Source organism: Leptosomus discolor, chromosome Z (assembly GCF_034619465.1).
Source record: "Leptosomus discolor isolate bLepDis1 chromosome Z, bLepDis1.hap2, whole genome shotgun sequence".
Classification (NCBI taxonomy): domain Eukaryota; kingdom Metazoa; phylum Chordata; class Aves; order Leptosomiformes; family Leptosomidae; genus Leptosomus; species Leptosomus discolor.
Window position 1 is genome coordinate 62,052,403 of NC_141419.1, and position 18,371 is coordinate 62,070,773.

At 35.1% G+C, this 18,371-nt stretch overlaps 1 protein-coding gene across 4 annotated transcripts in view; it reads right to left on the reverse strand.

Annotated features, from left to right (window-relative positions):
- Positions 1–18,371, reverse strand: part of UHRF2 (ubiquitin like with PHD and ring finger domains 2) — an 83,444-nt gene that overhangs the window by 47,178 nt on the left and 17,895 nt on the right. For all 4 annotated transcript variants that reach the window (XM_086479137.1, XM_086479136.1, XM_086479135.1 and 1 more), the window contains exons 3-4: positions 16,697–16,959; positions 3,299–3,517 (exon numbers count right to left, since the gene is read on the reverse strand). In XM_086479137.1, the coding sequence (XP_086335263.1) occupies positions 3,299–3,517; positions 16,697–16,959 (482 nt within the window). The remainder of the gene's footprint in view (positions 1–3,298; positions 3,518–16,696; positions 16,960–18,371) is intronic.

Below are 18,371 nucleotides of genomic sequence, written 5' to 3' on the forward strand. Positions count from 1 at the left end.
CAGCTTCAATGTTAAAAGAAATTGTGAACAGTTTTCCTTACAACTACCCACCAGTAACAGGCATTTGACACATGCCCTTTAAAGTGCAAAGGAGACAAGTCATATTGCTCTGGATTACAGATAACTGCTTTCATCATGAAACAGAAGATAGATGATCCCAAAAAAAGAAAATAGAGGATGTTCAAAAACAGATGTACACCCTGCAAATTTAGTTAAAATCAGTTCAGAGGTACCCCACAGAGACCATTCTGAACTGCAAGCATGAACACACAGTCATGACAGACTACAGTCCTAGGCCCATGTATATTCCATGGTCAAAGCACTGCTGTTTCCCTAGCATTTGTACCTGAGTCACAGCAAGTCCAGTTTGGACAGGTTTTAGGCATTCTGCAATTACAAATTTCAGTTGCAATGCAAATATACTACAAGTGAGAATTATTAATATGCGGTCAATTCTTCTGGATAATGATGTCTTATTCTAATCTATTTCATGAAAGATCAACTAAAGGTGACAGACTGTACAGGACATTTCCTTTAGGTTATGACTTGAGACACGAGTAAAAGTAACACCTAACAAACAAACATGTCAATAGATACAGCAAAAAAGTAGTACTCATCACATGTTCTACCAGCTCCAAAGCATTTCCACAAACAGTACATGTTCTTGTTGTTTCCTGTCATGTGCCAACAGCTTCACGAAATCTTCGTCAAAAGCAATTAAGATCAATAAATCAAACATTCAACTACTGTGTACAAAACTGTTTTACACAAAGACTCTTTGCCATAATACTAGAAATGGAAAAAAGTCCAAGCCATGACTATATCTGAAGCAACCCTAAGAACTCTGCCTTCCTTTACTGCCTGCTAAGGTTGTTCTTAAGTAGCATACAAATTAGCCACTAACATATACTCATGAAGCATTCAAAATACGTCTCACCTTTATTTAAAACAATTTACTAATGCTAACATTAGGGTAAGAATTCATATCAATAATATTCTTAAATTATATAGTATATTTGTATATTATTATAATCCAAAACTAATTTATATTGATATATTTTATATTGTGTATTATATTTATATTCTATTAGTATATTGTTATACATTGATAAACATTGAAACATTAAGAGATAGGTTTTACTTTGCAAACCGACATACGTAAAAATATAAAGTGACTCTTTTTGCAGCACATTCCTTACACAAATCTATGAATACTAGCAGATTTATCTTGTACTTTTACTGCTAATTGAAAGGAATGACTGGAGTAGCACAGATGACACAGAATTATTCCTTGATAAATTTCAAAAATGTCAGGGCTCAAATAACCTTACTTTCTGCAGACTAGTTGATTACTGCACAGACAATCTATCAACATGTAAATGAAGCCTGAATTCTTAATTAGGAAGAAAATTCACCAAAATAAGATTCTATTTGAAAAAACTGACTTAAATCCACCACCTTAGAATAACACACTTGTCAACTGTGCCTTTTTCCCCCCAACTCCTTTCAGAGGATAGCAAGTGTCAACACTATGGGAAACTCCCTAGTATTTGCCACAGAACCCATGGTATTTGAAGTCACCATCTTCAAATTTGAAGCATAACTATCAGCTTATTTAGATTAAAAAAAATCCTACAGAGTTCCAACCAGCATGAATAGAATTTTTTTAATAGCCACCAAGTGCTTGCTTTTGCTGATATAAACCATATTTTGATGACCATATTTTAATAAATAGGAAAAACTCTGGAAGAATCCATGCAGACAACAGTTTTAATGTTATCAATGCACATTTGAACTTCACATAAACTGATATCTGGACAGTTCTGGTTTTAGGTGGTCATGAAGTCCATCTCTTATTCACCAAATGCCATGCAAATTTTAAAACACATGACAACAAAAATCTTCACCTCTAGACTGGCCTCCATTTCTTAATATCTTCTCCCTTTCAAGTTAATAATTCAAACTACCTACTCAATTTCTTCTTCCTTTATATTTGAAGGTTTGGGGTTTTTTGCTTGCCCTACTTAATACAAGATGACCACAATGCACTCATTGTCTAATAAAACCCCTGTTATTCTAAAATTAAAACCATCCACAAAACAGATTTTCATTCACGTGCATGATTTACCAAGTCAACGTCTTTCCTATTTCCCAGTACTATGCATCATTGCATCTTTTACACAAAATATTGAATTGCACCTGATAAGTCTTCTGCATGTCTCTTCCAGTTAACCACGTCCTACACTGTTAAGTCTTCCTATAGACATAACAATTCTCCTTTCTCAAAGAAAATTACACTAATATGCAAATTGTCCAATTGATTTTAAGGAATATACTCCCAGGACAATGATACTACTCATTGAGTAGATATGGGACATGCCAACATTAAATAAATTTTTTAAGGAAAAAGAAATTTCATTTTAGCTCCAGCTTAAATTTAAAAACAGTTTCACTCCTAACATTTAAGTACCCATACACACCCCTCTTCTGCATAGATGGATCCATTTCTTTTAGTTCTTTTGTATCAGAAGAAGGTAATGTTGAAGGAATGAGGAAAGCTAATGAGAAGGATGAGGAAGGTTACAGTGAAGTCCTCAAGGAGATTGCCAAGAAAGTTGACCAGACTGTGTCATCCCTAAGGCAGTAATCACACAGCTTACTGACAGTAATAGCATATGGATTTCTGCAGAAAACACTGTTCCTAAAGAACTATACACAAGTTCTTAAATGAAATAGGAAAACAAAGCAAAGATACTCAGGTGAGTTCAGCCACAGGAGAACCCATAATTACCACATCACACAGTTACACATTTTACTTATCAGAAGCTGTAACACCTGCATAGGTATTTTATTCTTTAAAAATTCAATTAGCCAGTTCAGAGACTTACTCAAATTGTCAGAGTAATATTCAGTGAGACCTAGAGGTTCCCAATTACCTAAAAAGTTATTGAAGACAGATTTTTCAGCTTTCAATAGAATGAAACATTTTATATATATAATTAAAAGGATAAATATATAACATATATTATAAAATAAATAAAAACACACTCTCATCAATTTGAATCTGGTCATACATGAAACATCATGGTTGCCTTCAGCACTCAGAAAACTTTAAAATTCTGACTCATAGTTAAGTCTGCACACCATAAAAACTGCACTGTAATTCCATGACACAGACAGCTGTGGAATTGAAGTATGACATTAGTTTTAATCTAGTGATGACTAGTAGACAAAAAAACACCCAACAAACATACTTTATATATGTAGAGATTTTATGAGTTGGTCAAACAAATCTTACCCCAGCAGAATTTTAGCATGAACCTCTTTGTTAGTCCTTGAGATTTCTCTCAAAGAGGTAATTTCTGCATCAAACCAAAATCCTCTTTCTTCTGGAGTCTCAACATTGTAGTTAACCATCACCACATCACCCACTTTTAGTTCACTCCACTTCAGAATGGTTCTTGCTCGGGGTCGAAGGTTACTGGTGTCCATTTCTACTATGCCATTCTCTGGGTACCTTGAAAAGTAAAACCAACAACAGCAATGATTACGACTCCTGTAACAGTAATTCACAGACAACATTTTTCAGAAGTGTAAGCTTTTAAAGTGTGCCTTGGGCATATAAGAAACATAGTCTAAAAATCTGACCTAATATCCTTTTGAAAGTTCGTCTTTCATCTAAACACAGACCAGGAATTTGACTAATCTCAAATGGAAGAAACAGCCCCCACGAATCTTCCTTCTCAAAAAAAAATATTTAAATAATTGAGTAAATTAAGCACTGGATAACTTTTTTATTGGAATGCGATCAAGTTCAAGGTTTTGGCACACACATGGCCCCAGTTTGCTCCCTGTAAAGTCAAAATTCCAATTAAAATGACAATGAAAAAATAATGAAGATTAAAACTATGTTTTTCAACTCAGCACATTTCTGATTTAGCTTTGCTTTCATGCAATTTGTTCCATTTCCACAAACTTCAATAACAATACATATAGGACAGTTCTTTTTAAAAATTTGACCCTACAAACACAGGATATCAAATGCATACGTTAATACAGCCGAAGTCCACATTTCATGCACTATGTTTAAAACAAATCTAACTACAAAGCATAGCAAGTGAGAAACAGAACTAAGACTCTCAATAAGATATATGAACTAACAAATTGAAAATGTTTCTCCCTTTAAATCACAAAACCAAAAAAATCTAGAAATATAAATGCGAGAATCATTCCTTCTCTTGACAACACACTTGGCAAGATGTGGTAAGGAATGCAGTATTAAAAGAAACTAATGGTTCACTAAATCATAACTAAGAAATTTTGGTTGACTTTCACTGAACCTTTGCGACTTTTTTTTTAAACACATTATTTTCCATATTACCCACAAATTTTTAGGGTTTCTAAGAGATTGCTTTCTTCCTCCTGTGTTGATGTATGCCATCAGAGCACATATATAACAATCCAAGAGTAATGAATAATTTCTGAAGAGCTCCAATTCTGCTCCAAGTTGGGAAAGACTCATTTAGCGGAATTAAGATAGTGATATTTGACAGCACTACAACTAAAATCCCAATGCAATAAAAGAATGCTTTTAAGATTTGAGATGTTAACTTTTCAGTTTAGCACAGCAGCCTTCTTAAAGCCTCTGTATAAGGCAATTACTCAATGATAGTAGAGCCTGTATAGTTTGCACGTGTGCTGGGAAAACAGCACAATACAGACACGACAAAAGCATTGCTTCCAGGAGAAAGCTGGCCTACTACAAAAAGTAACAAGATCCTAGACTAAAACAGTGAAGTTCACTTCTGATACCATAAGCAAATAAAGAATCTTCCACCATTTAACTAGTACTAGATGAGGTCACAGAACAAATTCAACAAAGAAAATGAAAATAAATCTACAGCCTATAAACAAGTGCTATTAAAACGTGTTCATTCTTCCTTAACAAACATCGCTGAGGATGGTATATCTTAATTTACATTTCTACCACGCAATTATTGGTACTTTAGCAAAAGCTTCATGCTTTATAGTTAATACACCTTTATGAAACAGCACTGTTAAATTGTAATGGCAAAATCCTCCTCTTACTAATAAAAGTATGGTTCTGCCACTTTCCAGCATGCCTCCCTGTGGTGAACAAGATCATTTCAAGGACTTGGGGAAATCGGACACTAACTCCCTACATTACTACATGAAGAAATACTAAAACTACTATCATTATCAGCATGAGGCTCTGAAAGACTATAGCCTGAAATCAGGATGTCTACTCTTAAACAGTTGATTGAAAGCCCACTGATGTAATTGGAGACAATATAAACAAGTCAATTCACTTTGTTTTATGCTTTCTATAAAATCTAACACACCACTTTGCTACTACAGGTAAGGCTGGGGGTTAGACCTGGCATTCTATCTCCAGGCATTTCTTTGTTCTCTACCATGCAGATTATCTAGTCTGTGCCTTAAATTTGTGGGAAGGTTCATGAATATTTTTGCTCAAAGAAACATGAACCACAACAGTTTAGAAGTGGCTGTATCTTTAGATAAAACAATAGCCAAGTAAAAAAACCATACCCTCAACTGCTTACAAAAGTCAAATCCAAAGAGTGTTTTTTCCCCTAATTCAAAACTCTTCCTAATTCAAAAACTCTTCATGACATGAATTATACCATACAAAGACAAGTGCTTGGGATCGAGCCAGTATCCAAATGACAGTCTCCACAGTTCCTAAATCTTTTACTTGATTTTGTTTCAAATTTGAGTGCGTACTGCAAAGCTAAATTTGTCATGTAGTTTTCCCTTAAAAGAATGTTACACGATTCTACTATAATAATTACTAACATTGTAACTGTAATATCCACAAAAACTTTAAGACAGATTCATCTACATGTAATAAGACAAACCAAAATGCAACTCTAGAGATAATGTCTATTTTATTGAGTGCCTGAACAATGACATCGCGTTACAGTAGAACAGGCTCCTGAAATCTTCAGACAGCTATGTCTGAAGTCAGTTCCAATCATCTTACAATAAGCCCTTCCTAAAGTTTGGAGAAGACAGCAAGTAGCACACAGTAAATAAAGATTCACTCTGTTAACTTGAACTCTGAAATGAAAATAGGACTTAAAACACCAGGAAACTAAAGGAGATAGATAAAAAAAATAGACATAATTTACAGATATGGTGAAATAATCAAGTGAGAAGTACATATGGGATTAGTGGTATTGTAAAAATAACCAATACACATTAAGAAAGTTCCAGTGTCACTATTAAAAAAAAACCCTCAAAAATGTGTGACTGACAGCAGTTTACATTCGTAGAAATGTAACTTTGATCTGAAGAATCTATTATCTTCTGACAATAAAATTTCTTCGGGTTCTGTTTTCCCTGGGAGACAATTATATTTCCTTTGGACAAATACATTTTTTACTTAATGATTAAGAAATGGTTGTTTTCCCAAATTCGGATTTGCATCATCTTTCCCATCCCTATAAAATTCAGAAGAGTCTTTCCTACTGTACTGCTGAGGAACTTCAAGGGTTGTCATTGTTAACAATGACTCCACCTCTGTTCTTAGAAGTATCTGATGGAAGAACCCAAACAAAGACAATTGTTTATCAGCATGACTAGGACAAGATCACTTACCAAAGACACCCCCAAAGTCCTCTTTTACAGACAGAAAGAAACTAACTGCTTTCCAAAGAAAGACATAGAAGGTAGCCTCTTCACTGAGTGAATTTTTCCTCTTAATGGCTGGTCAGAAACTTAAGCTCAGAAACTTTTGAAGAAAAAAAAAAAAAAAAAAAGGCGACGCTTCGCTTGTCAGAATTCACTTTTCTTTTGCATCAGGTTCCAGACATTGAATGTTTTGCTGCTGTGCCTTCACATGTAGAAATATGCTTTCATGGACATCAGTGAATGCTAGCAGACATTTAACCATTCATGCTTGTCCATAACTGACACACAGGCAGAACAGCAGACACGACATTCGTCACAAGCTTTTGATTTAGGCTCCAAATCAGAGTCACACTATATATGTTAAGCACTGCACCATTATTCCTCATTGAGTAGTAGGTAAACAGTACTTCCACATTAAACTTGTGCCCTCAAATTATCTAATGCCACAATTTACCTAAGTATGTAAAAAACACACTCACATTAGAAAATGCTACTACTTCCACCTTCCTTTTCCCTAAATTTAACATGTTATTTGTAAAAATCCCACATTAACTTAAAACCTAATCTCTTAAATGCGCAAGAGTAATAATTAAATATAGTATCACAAAATGGCAGTATGTGGACTTATATAGATAAACCAAAACAGAGAGAACAAATACCATCTTTTAACAAGCCTCAAGAATGAAGTAAAAAAAACTATTCTAGCAAGCTCTAATAAAGGACTACTGTTAGACAGGAATGTTTACTCAAAGTGTTTTTCTTATTGAGTTACTTTTAAAATCCTAAGATGACCCTCAAGAGAAAACAAACATTTTCACAGCAGTGTTCTAATTAGACTAGCGTAAGTTTGGTACAGCTGAAATGAAAATTATATGACACAATTCAACTTTTAAACTTAAAATAATTGTAGACATTTGCTTGGTTTTATTTTGCCAAGGTGACACTTGGCACCTAATATTGAAAAAAGCAGACATTATAACAGTAAGCATAAATGTAACAGTTTAATGAATACTGCCTATAAGAAGTCTCATGTTCATTGTTAAGCAGTATTTCCCTGTAATATTTCTAACTGTAAATACTAACACTAGCATAGCAAGGATTTCTTGAGATTTGCTATCTGTGTAGACGGTTTCCATAGGAAAGATTTATCCATCAGGTAAAAATTCCAGTGTTTCTTGGCTATTGTCAGTATCTGCTCATCCCTAAAATGCTCAAATACTAAAAAACTCTTACTAGTTCTATGCCAGAATATACACCTCTGTTCAATTTACTGAGAACTTGCAACATATCCTTTAACACTTTTCCCAGCTGCTACCAGAACAACCAGAACTGGAAAGACAAAATGGATAAAATGCTTGAAACAAAAGTCAAGATTTCCCCATCCCACCTCCATGGGGGCTATGGGTAAGGAATGTCAGTGCAGATGTGCCATTTCTTAAATTGTTATTTTCCAATATAAATACAATGAAAGTATAATTTATCTTCCTTATCAACAAACTCAGAAGAGTCATTCAACATACACCCAGAAATGAAGGAATAGAAAGGCACAAATAAAGAAACAAAAAGGAATGGACTCACACAGGAGCTAAATCCAATTAACAAAGTAAACCTGAATATAAACTACATTCACACCACTGACAACCCCCAACAATATGATAACTAACAAAAAAATGAGTATAATTTCACTGTAGTATTTTGAGAAAGCAAATGACGCTATATCGGAAGAGCATCTAAGCCACAATCACAAATGAAAAAAAAAAAAAAAATCACTGGGATAAAGCTGTGTGTTTGCACTTCCAGAAGAAGAACAGTAGGTCTGTTAATTTGTTATTACAAGAAAAAAGTAACAGATTTCAAAAGACAGACTGGAAGGAATAATGAATATCAATAAAGATTAAAAAAAAAATCAGTCACATGAAACTTAATAAACAAGATCTTGAAAACCTTACCTAACAACTAATAATTACAGAACTAAACAGCTTAAACACTAAGAAACTGTATAAATAACCTGAAGAGAAACATCTTACTTTCCTAATTATTTTAGTCCTTATTAAGAAAAAGTTACTTCCAGACTTAGGTCATTGCACTGGGTGGACAGCATAGATACTGTGAAAGACGACAAACTGGAAACAGATCATTAAAACAGAAGTTCAGAAGCTGTAAAAAATATATATAAGGTTGAATTTTTAAAAACAAAACTGTTGTATAATGAGTCTAAATACTGTGTGACTGTAATGAAAAATAGGTTTACTTCACTAGCGCTAGCCAGTTACTGACTAACAGGATGACAAGTGACACAATTACTGGAAGATTTATTTTTGAATAAAGTGTTCAAACCTGTGGAACTTACAGCTAATTAAAGACAAATAAGTAAGAAGTAGAAAGAGATTAATCACATTCTCACTGACTACACCTTTTTTCAGCCAAGCACCAGTTTTAAAAAAAAAAAACAAAAGTTTAACTCTTGACATTTCAGTTTTCTCCCAGACAAATACTAGGACAGCAAATCTTCCCTCCATTTCATATTCTTTCTAAAGAGGCATAAGAAACACAAGGATTTTCTCCCCAAACTACTTCCTTTTCAGTTTTGGAAAGTGACTACATCCTTAGAAATCAAATTCTTACAGTCAATGCCCATTGTCAAAACCCTGAAGACTAATACAAGCAAGAGCTTTGTGACTATAAAACACAGATTATGCAATCAGGAAATCCCCTGCAAACAGGACAAGGAATCTTACAAGGAACTGACTTCTTGAAATTAAAAGCAGTAGTGTGCAGACCACTCCCACAAAATACTTTTAAGTTTGAATTAATATGCTTAGACAGCCACACCGTAGTGGCACTCTTTTCTCTAATGAGGATGTAAAGAATGAAGACTTATATGTGACCTAACACAGCTGCTGTTCTTTTAGCATTGTCTAATAATCTGTATGAGAAAAAGTTTTGAATAAATAAGCAAACTAATTACTGATATTGGAAACTAGAAAACAAAATTATGCAGCTAGGAGAGGTGCTCCAAGCAGTTATTCAGACCAATTATTAAAAAAAAAGGTTGTTACTGATAGAAGGTCAAAATAAACATGTATTTGCCTTAACAAAACATTGTCTTAAAAGACGATTCTACCAGGCAGACGTTACAGCTCTCATTCCTCTTCTGGAATTCTAAAGTGCCCAATATGAACCAAAGATAACAGTTGCCATAATGAAGCTATGGTCTGTAGCTCCTGACACGTCTACACATTTCTAGCCATTAACTTAGTATGCTTCAAAAGAAATCACTCCTCAGTTTCCTCATCTCAACTGTTGAGACTACTGCCAGGAATTTTACAGCATACACCTTTCTGATATGCACTATTTTCCATGCTTAATGTATTTAAAAGTCAAACAATTCAGTTAAACATGTTTACAAGGGGTATGTAAGAAATATGTTGTGTGCAAGGGGATGCATTTTGACATTTTTTTTCCCCTCACAGAAATGTTTGCATCATGCACTTTCACTAATGCTGCTCAAAGCAGCTGCCTCTCAAAGCAGCAATGATTCTTTCCCTCCTTCTGCCCCCACTGTGCAGCCACTGGGCAAATTCATTTGATTGCACCAGTGACATAAAAAGCAGTAATACTCACTTGGTGAACATTAGTTTTTATATATATTAGGAAGCAAGAACACTTCACTGTACAGCCACACGACCACCAAATTCAATGCAACTTAACTATCAGACATTGGGAAGTAACGCAAGAGGAAGCAGCCACCTCATCTGACAATGGCTCATAATGTCTTTTGGTCTCCAAAACCAATTTATCAACAGTGCCACCTACATGAATTCTCAGATACATTCTACTAAATCCCAGCCTACTATCTTTATTTGAACATTTCACATTTAAAATATTCTTAAAAATATACCTGTTAAGCAAGTCTGATCTTCAAACCATTCCTTGAGAAAGGAATAGCAAGTTTAAGACTATTATCCTCTTGATGATCTCTTCATCTAAGGACACACATTTAAGGACAAACTGATTATTCTTCTTGACCAGGTAGTTCTTAGAACTTTTCTTATTCCCTTAAAATACCGTGTGCTTTCCAACCTATCAGTCTATGTCTTGCATGTTACTTACACAGTACACAGAATGACTAGAATTTTTTACCCATATCACAACACAGTGAAATCCTCATTTTCTCAATTTTGTATATGTATACATATACAAAACCACACTTTTAAAGACAATGTAGAATTGTGCATAAATACATTATTTTTCAAAGGTTAATGACAGTCTGGACTACAAATGGCAGATGACAATCCCCTGAAATAGGCAAGACTTTTGGTAAGGATCATGGCTACAGCAGGACAAAGCATTTTAGAGCACTAGGCTATCACAAACAAAATGCCTTATAGTTTTGTCAATTGTCTCCTCCCTTTATATAAAGGATGAGCAGTAATACCTTTAGTCTTCATTGGGAACTGTTTCTCCTTACACCACTTTCAAGGTGAACTTTTCTTACTGTCTGCAACCCTGATTAGTCCTGAATAAACAGAATAGATGTGTAAGAAAAAGGTATAAATAAAGTACTCCTCTTAACAATGAGAACACCCCTTGTACTTGAAGACCTCCTCCTCCTGCACCTAAAGATATTTCAAAGCTCCTACAGCATGAAATACAGGAATAAATGTTTTCCACTTGCACAGGATGAGATCTGTGGAATGAACACACATTTAAAAAAAAAAGAGGAGTATTTCAAGTAGGATCCCTCCCTACTTTTTTCCTCCTAAACTGCTTTTTTGTCTTGCACAGTTCCCAATCTGTCCAAGTAAAGTTTATTGCCCAAGTTCCTATTTTTGTATCTTTTTCAGAGAGCATGAGGCATGCCCCTAACACAACTTGAACACTTCAGAAGCAGAAACAAATAAGCTTAAAATGATAAAAAAGACAGCCAATCTTACAAATGCTTCTCAGGCAGAAGCAGAAACAAGAATGAAAACACAGGATTATTGAGTTGACTGGTCAACACATTTTAATAACATTCAACAGCAAAGCTTCCATCTCAAAATGAAAGCTACCACTGACAGACCAATACAACTGAAGTAGTTCAAATTTATGCTTCGGAACACAGGAGTCCAACAGGTGTCCCGGATCACCAAGATGAGTCTTCTTTCATTACAAGCTACCACATACACTAATCCTTTCCTGGAGTCCGTTTACAATCTGAGGGTCTAAAATTACTCTGGTATTTTCCACAATAGCTTTTATTTTTACAACATTTTACGCAGCTTATGGAAGACTAACTGGCTAGTAAGAGAGACATACTGACTGAGGCTTACCACATATAGAAATGGCATATTCTTACATGCCTTTACCTTCAAAGCAGGCTGCAATCTCTTTATGGTAAGGAATGCCTTTTTGTTAAGTGGTTCTACAAAGCTTAGCACAACAGTAAGTGAATTTATTCTTAAGGACTACAGGTCCTAATTACTAATAATAATTGGTAAAATATATATAGTACATCAACACAAGCTCTTTATTCAGATGCAACAGCATCATCAGCAACTTAAGAAAAGAACCAGTAAGAATAGACATCTTACTAGATACTGAGGAAGATTAACGCTGTTCTTAATTCTTCATGCTGAAGAATGAAATGGACTACTCATCAGTAATATTATTTCTTAGAAATGCATTACTCAGGTTTATTCTGTAATCAAAATTGCCTCTGTAACAGGCATAGGTCTGCACACATTCTCCTCTTCCCATTCCTCCCCCTTATATTTTTGGTACAGGGAATGTGCATGAATGCATCACTAGCAGCAACTACATAACGGAGTTCTCTACAAGAAATGAGGGTCAGCATGCCCACAGTGCAAATGAGAATGCCACCCTAGGAAAGCCACATTCATGACCATGCCTGCTTTGCCAGGATACATGCAAGAAAATTCACCCATTCAAAGCTGAATTTTGTGTGCACAAAACAGCTGTTGCTTCTACTCAACTTCAAAACCTCAACAGCATAAGGCTCCAGGACAGATAAATGATGAACATGCACATGGAAACAATACCTCAGAGAAACTAGTTACTCTTAAGTACCCCTTGTAACTCCCTACACATCAGTCTACAGGCACAGTCAGTAGCTCCCCACACCCACAGTTTAGACAAAGTGGGTTTCTGATTTCTTTGTTACACAGTAATTACTGTAGGATCACATCCAAGGACAGTATAGTTTCTACACACACGTAATAACAAGTACTAATACACTACAGATATCTGGAACGGTGGCATTCTTCAATAATGTCAGAGTTAAAAGTATATTGCAACTTAAGCTCTGCCTTAGCAGTCTTGCAACAGATTTTCAAGTTACCAGCATCCACTGAGACCATCTCCAAGATGGCTGTATCCTTTGATCTTCCAGCTAGCAGCACAAAGAGACATAGGGACCATCTGAAGTAATTGGTCCCAAGCAAATCGGACAATGCCTGTTCTACACAACTTAAGAGCTATGCAATTTAAGAATATAGAAAAACTGTATTTCTAACCAAAATCAGAAGCAGATTGACTCTTGGCTTAAGTCAAAACCTAGACTAGGTCCAAAAAGAAATCTTTTAATATTAAGAAAAACCCACAAAACAGAACACTGAAACCCACATGCAGGCTGTCATTCTCCCTTGTAGAAGCAAGAGAAATCATGAAAGTCATCTTGCTGAAGAACAGAAGTAGCAAGCTGTTTGCCACAGGCTCTGACTATTAGCATCAACTATCAGTTTTCCACTCTGTTAATGATGAGGATCCCTCAGAAACATCAGTATTCTCACCAAACCAGAAGTAACTTTAACTTCAGTAAAGTGCAAGGAAAGAAGCCTGGGAAACCCACTGAAAGACGGTGTACTGATATGAAATCAAGGACTAATTTAATAATCCTCAATATCCATCAGACAAACAAAAGTATCAACCAAAGAGCTTCTCTTTGAAGAGGGACACTAATGGACAAATGAGAACTCCAGTGTACTTGGAAACTTGAGTCCACTAGGTTAAATCCTCCTGTTACCAACAACGTCAAAGTCTACTTCAGTAAAAGGAAACATTAAAAATTGGAAAAAATACTTTCAATAAATCTACTATTAGAAATATTCTAACTTCTGCCTGCACAGGTCCAGGAACTTGGTAAAGCTTTTAGAATCCTCACTAATAGTAATGGCCACCCATACTGTCAATCAGGCTGGCGATGTAACTCACAGTGCATCCTACCTCACATTGCTTTTCAGACAGGCTCTTTACAGCATCAAAGAAAAGACATCCATGTAAAATCTTATGGATCATAAAAACACTCAACACCCATCCTACACAAAACAGACATAGACCTGACTATAATATCTTCAGCTGAGAAACAAAGACACCTCAGACTACTTGCAGATCTGAAAGAGTTAAGAGAGCATCATTCTGCAGCTCATATGAAGTAAACAGATGATCCCTTCCGCTAAAGTATCTGGTTCTCTAGAAAAAATAACCACAGTGTACTTTATGACACAACATGCAGATATGACCTCAAGGTTTAAATTAAACTTCTCTGTTGATTGATATAAAACCTGTGTTTTCAGGTATCAGACAAACATGATAGCCCTGAAAAAAGTTGGCTACACTTGAACCATACTAAATCTGTACTTGCATATAGGTAGCATACTGAGATTTCTCAGGCTGCAGAAACATCCAGCTGTCCTGCAACTACTGTTGAGCACCTTCTTAAACGGAAGGCCTTCATTACAAATTACTTAAACAGAAAAAGGAAGGAAAAGACAGCATTCATTTGTACATCAATAACTCCTTCCACTCCTTCAAGGAAGAGCTACCCATCAAGAAGCTAAGCCTCACTGAGTGAGAGAACTGTCTTGCTGAAACTAAGCAGACTGTATCCAGTGCTGCACAAGCAAAAAACACAGAGTATAGTAAGTTAAGAGGAAAGGGCCAACTTTTGTACAACACAGCACTGTAAGACATATCCTTATGGTGCCACACCAAGCTACTGAAGTGACCGCCTCCTGATTTAGAAGTGATTCTTAAGTAAGCTGTGGTGGAGACTACGTACAGTTACCTCTGATAACTTTAGGATCTTAGCATGTGTTGGATTCCTCATGTGCCCTTTCAAATAAGAATTTGGCTTTCCCCTTTTCTATGTATGATAGCAGTGTATGTCCACAGCAGTGGATGTCCACATCAAGAATGTAAGTGGCAGGACACATGCGTAGCCCACAGACACCAAAGATTTAAACACTAATATATGAAAACAAACTGGTGCACACATAGCTACCATATGAAGATGCATGTTAGGTAACACGAAAAGAAAGTGAGACCTTGAAAGATTTATAGCAGTAACATTCAAACACCTAATCACTGATAGAAGTACAAGTCTCACTTTCCAGAAAGCCTTGCAATGGTTTTGCCTTCCAAAAGCCCAAACTTCCACTACCCTAGACCAATCAGTTAAATAACTGACTTCAATGACTACCTTGCAACATAGTGTTTCTGTGCCTCAGCTAATATTGTTGGCTAAGAATACATAACTGCTACACTCAATAAGAGTACAAAGACTGTCCTGAAAGGTAACAGGTAGATCCTGAAGTAAGACGTCAACCTTCTTTTGTCTGTAGTATGAATGTGCCAAACAAAAATCAGACCTGTTGTGAAACATTTCTACTTCTGTACTTTCAACTCATGAAAAACAACAATATCTTCAATAAAGGAATATAATTTCACTGCAACAGCTACAAACACTGTTTCTCAGAAAGGTCTGCCCATGACTAATTTACATATATCACAGTATTGTAAAATTAGGTAATTTTAAAGCTGAGTCTTTGAAATCATACCACAATAAACACGTAATTTCAAAATAAAGTATTTTCATTTTTATCATACCTGTTGATTAAGTTATTTTCATGTATTTCTTGCAATATTCAATTAAATACTTACATTTCTACTTCCACATTTGCAATTCTCTAACATTTTAAGTAGAAAACTTAGACAGTTGCAGATATAGAATCTGAACTCAACATAGAGTCTAAGTGCATTAAGTTGTATCTGCTATTGGTGAAAGCAAGGAAGAATTGTTCTATGTAAGTCAGATTCACAACCATATATTAAAATAACTAAAGGTGAAATAGCTGCTCTAAAAACTATTTTGGAAATCTACATTTAGTTATTACTGAATATACTTTTCTTCCTTCTACCTTAATCTTACATTGCACAAACTACAGTATTTTTACTAATCTCAGCACCAAAAATTAAAAATCGTCAACTCATTATTTGTTTAGAAGCTTAACTTAATGCTTTAACACATGTTATTAAAAAAAATTTAAAACCCCACACAATCCAGACCAATTTCTCAAGCCAATAAAGTGCTGCAAAACTTGCTTGTAAGAAATCCCTCCAAACTCAAGTGTTTCCTACACACACATTGCAGGTTCTGGAATTTGTTTTTACTACAGAAAAAACCCAAACACAAAAAATCCCCTCAACCCACCCTTAATGCCCTCTCCCCAGTTCAGAATCAATTTCATGCCCTCAGTCACAAAGTTTTCTGTAACAAGCTTTTACTGGAAGTGCAGTTCTGCAATTTTGTGCACAATTATTCTATTTGGAATAACGTTGATCCAAATCAAGTAACAAAATTTGCCCTCATGAGAGTTCTCCTTCAGGTCCAACGAGAGGAATTGAATATACACAGGAAAAAAATAAAGTCAATACCTTGTTGGAAATACTCCCAGTAAAAATTCAATTATATAATTTCTTTCTCTTATATAAGAAGGATGGATTTTAAGTTTCATAAAGACAAACAAATTAATACCTGACAATTATTTAGGCACGAAAAATACTCCCAATGGATTCACTATATCCAACTGAAAAGCATTATAAATTTTTTAATTTTTTTTTTCTTGGTTGGAAAATTGAACTCGCTTTCTTTGATTCCAAGCTTCTTCAAGAAATTCTTGGTTTATACAAACCAAATAGCAATATGTGACGTCCTCAAAATAGTATCAGGAGCACTTACTCATCATACTTGATATGATAAATAGCTTCTTCATCAGTGTCCATACAGTCTGAATAAGATGTGGATGGTGTACTGTCCAAATTATTTGCATTTTCTCTAGAATGATCTTGACTTAAGCTTCCATTAGTCCTTTTGTATGTGTTACTGCTCTTTCCTTGAGCTTTACCATTCTTATGTCCCTTTGTTGCTCGGGTAACATTTTCTATATGAGCTTCAAACCAGGCTCCAATGCTGACATCACGGGCATCCACCAATTCATTTATCTAAAAGAAAAATTCAATAATGAATTTATGCTTATTTTATATAATCCAAATTAAGAAAAAAAAAAAATAAGCAAGACCATTAACTATGCTTCTGCTTAACTCTGTTACCAGTAAAATGATCAATTTAGTAACTGGTTGAGCTTGAGCAAGTTCAAGTAACACCAGTCACGAATATGTTCCGCTCACTATTTTATTACTCTTCCCACATTAATATCTAGTATGAATATAATCTGTACTTAATTTTAAAAAGCAAGGCTAGATTTCTACCCCTGTGCCCCCCAAACCTGAAAGCTAGCTTAGTCACTTTCATTATCCTTTCCTCTTGCTTCACCAATTGTTCTTTATGGCTAAAACAAGCATACATTAAAATACTAGTTCACAATCAAGGAGTTTAAAGCTTTCCTGAGCCTCCAACTTGGAATTATTATTTAACCTTCTGTCTTTCTAGCCTGCAAGATTTTTTTTAACCCTCCAAGGATCAAGAAGAGAGAGGGAGGAAATAAGTACAAGGCTGCCACCACAGGCAGCCAAAATCTTATGACTAACTGAACTATCTCCCAAAATTTCTCCCTTCTGTACTCACAATAAAATTGGTATTAAGAACCAAACCACTTCACTCTTCTAAATCATGTTTCATTTTCTCAAGTCTTCAGCTAATTAAGCAGATATTCCTTTAATAATACTAAGAACACTGAAAAAAAGATTTGAAGAACACTTCATCAACAGTACACAAAGTATAAAAAAATTAGAACTACTGCACAGCCATACCATAGAGAACATCTATACTAAACAATATATCTGTAGATAAGAACATAGTGGCAAACTCTTACTAACCCCAAAGGCTAGTTTCTGTAAACTGAACAATCTTACTGTATTTTCACAGGAGCAAGCCAAAAAACATGTCAAACAACTTTTAGTATTTAGAGTGAAGCAGTCCTTGGGTATCTGAATGTGCAACTGACAGCAGTTTGAACTAACAAGTTTATTCTAAGAAAACAATACATCATATTTTACTCTTCATTCACCCTCTTAAAATGACCTCCAAAACTTAATCTTTCATTTTCTCTCCCTTGTAAAATACCAGCATGTATTTTTTTAATTTTTATTCTTACAGCCTACAGTATTCAAAGTACAGGGTTTTTTACCAGGATGAAAATTTCGGCCACAAAATAAACAAACCAGAGAACAACAGCCTCATTTTAAATTTATCTATTTTAAATATAAACAGTGGATTCTGGCACTTCTAGAAGGAACCCTCATGAAGGCATCCCTCCATAACCTTGCCATGTTTGAACTAGTTTGAGCTCAAAGTGCTTCTTTACTTCCTCCTCTCAAAAAGACATTTGAGCAAGACACACACTACTAAGGATTCCTCCATCTGCTGCTACTTCTTGAGACCAGTTATGAAAGTG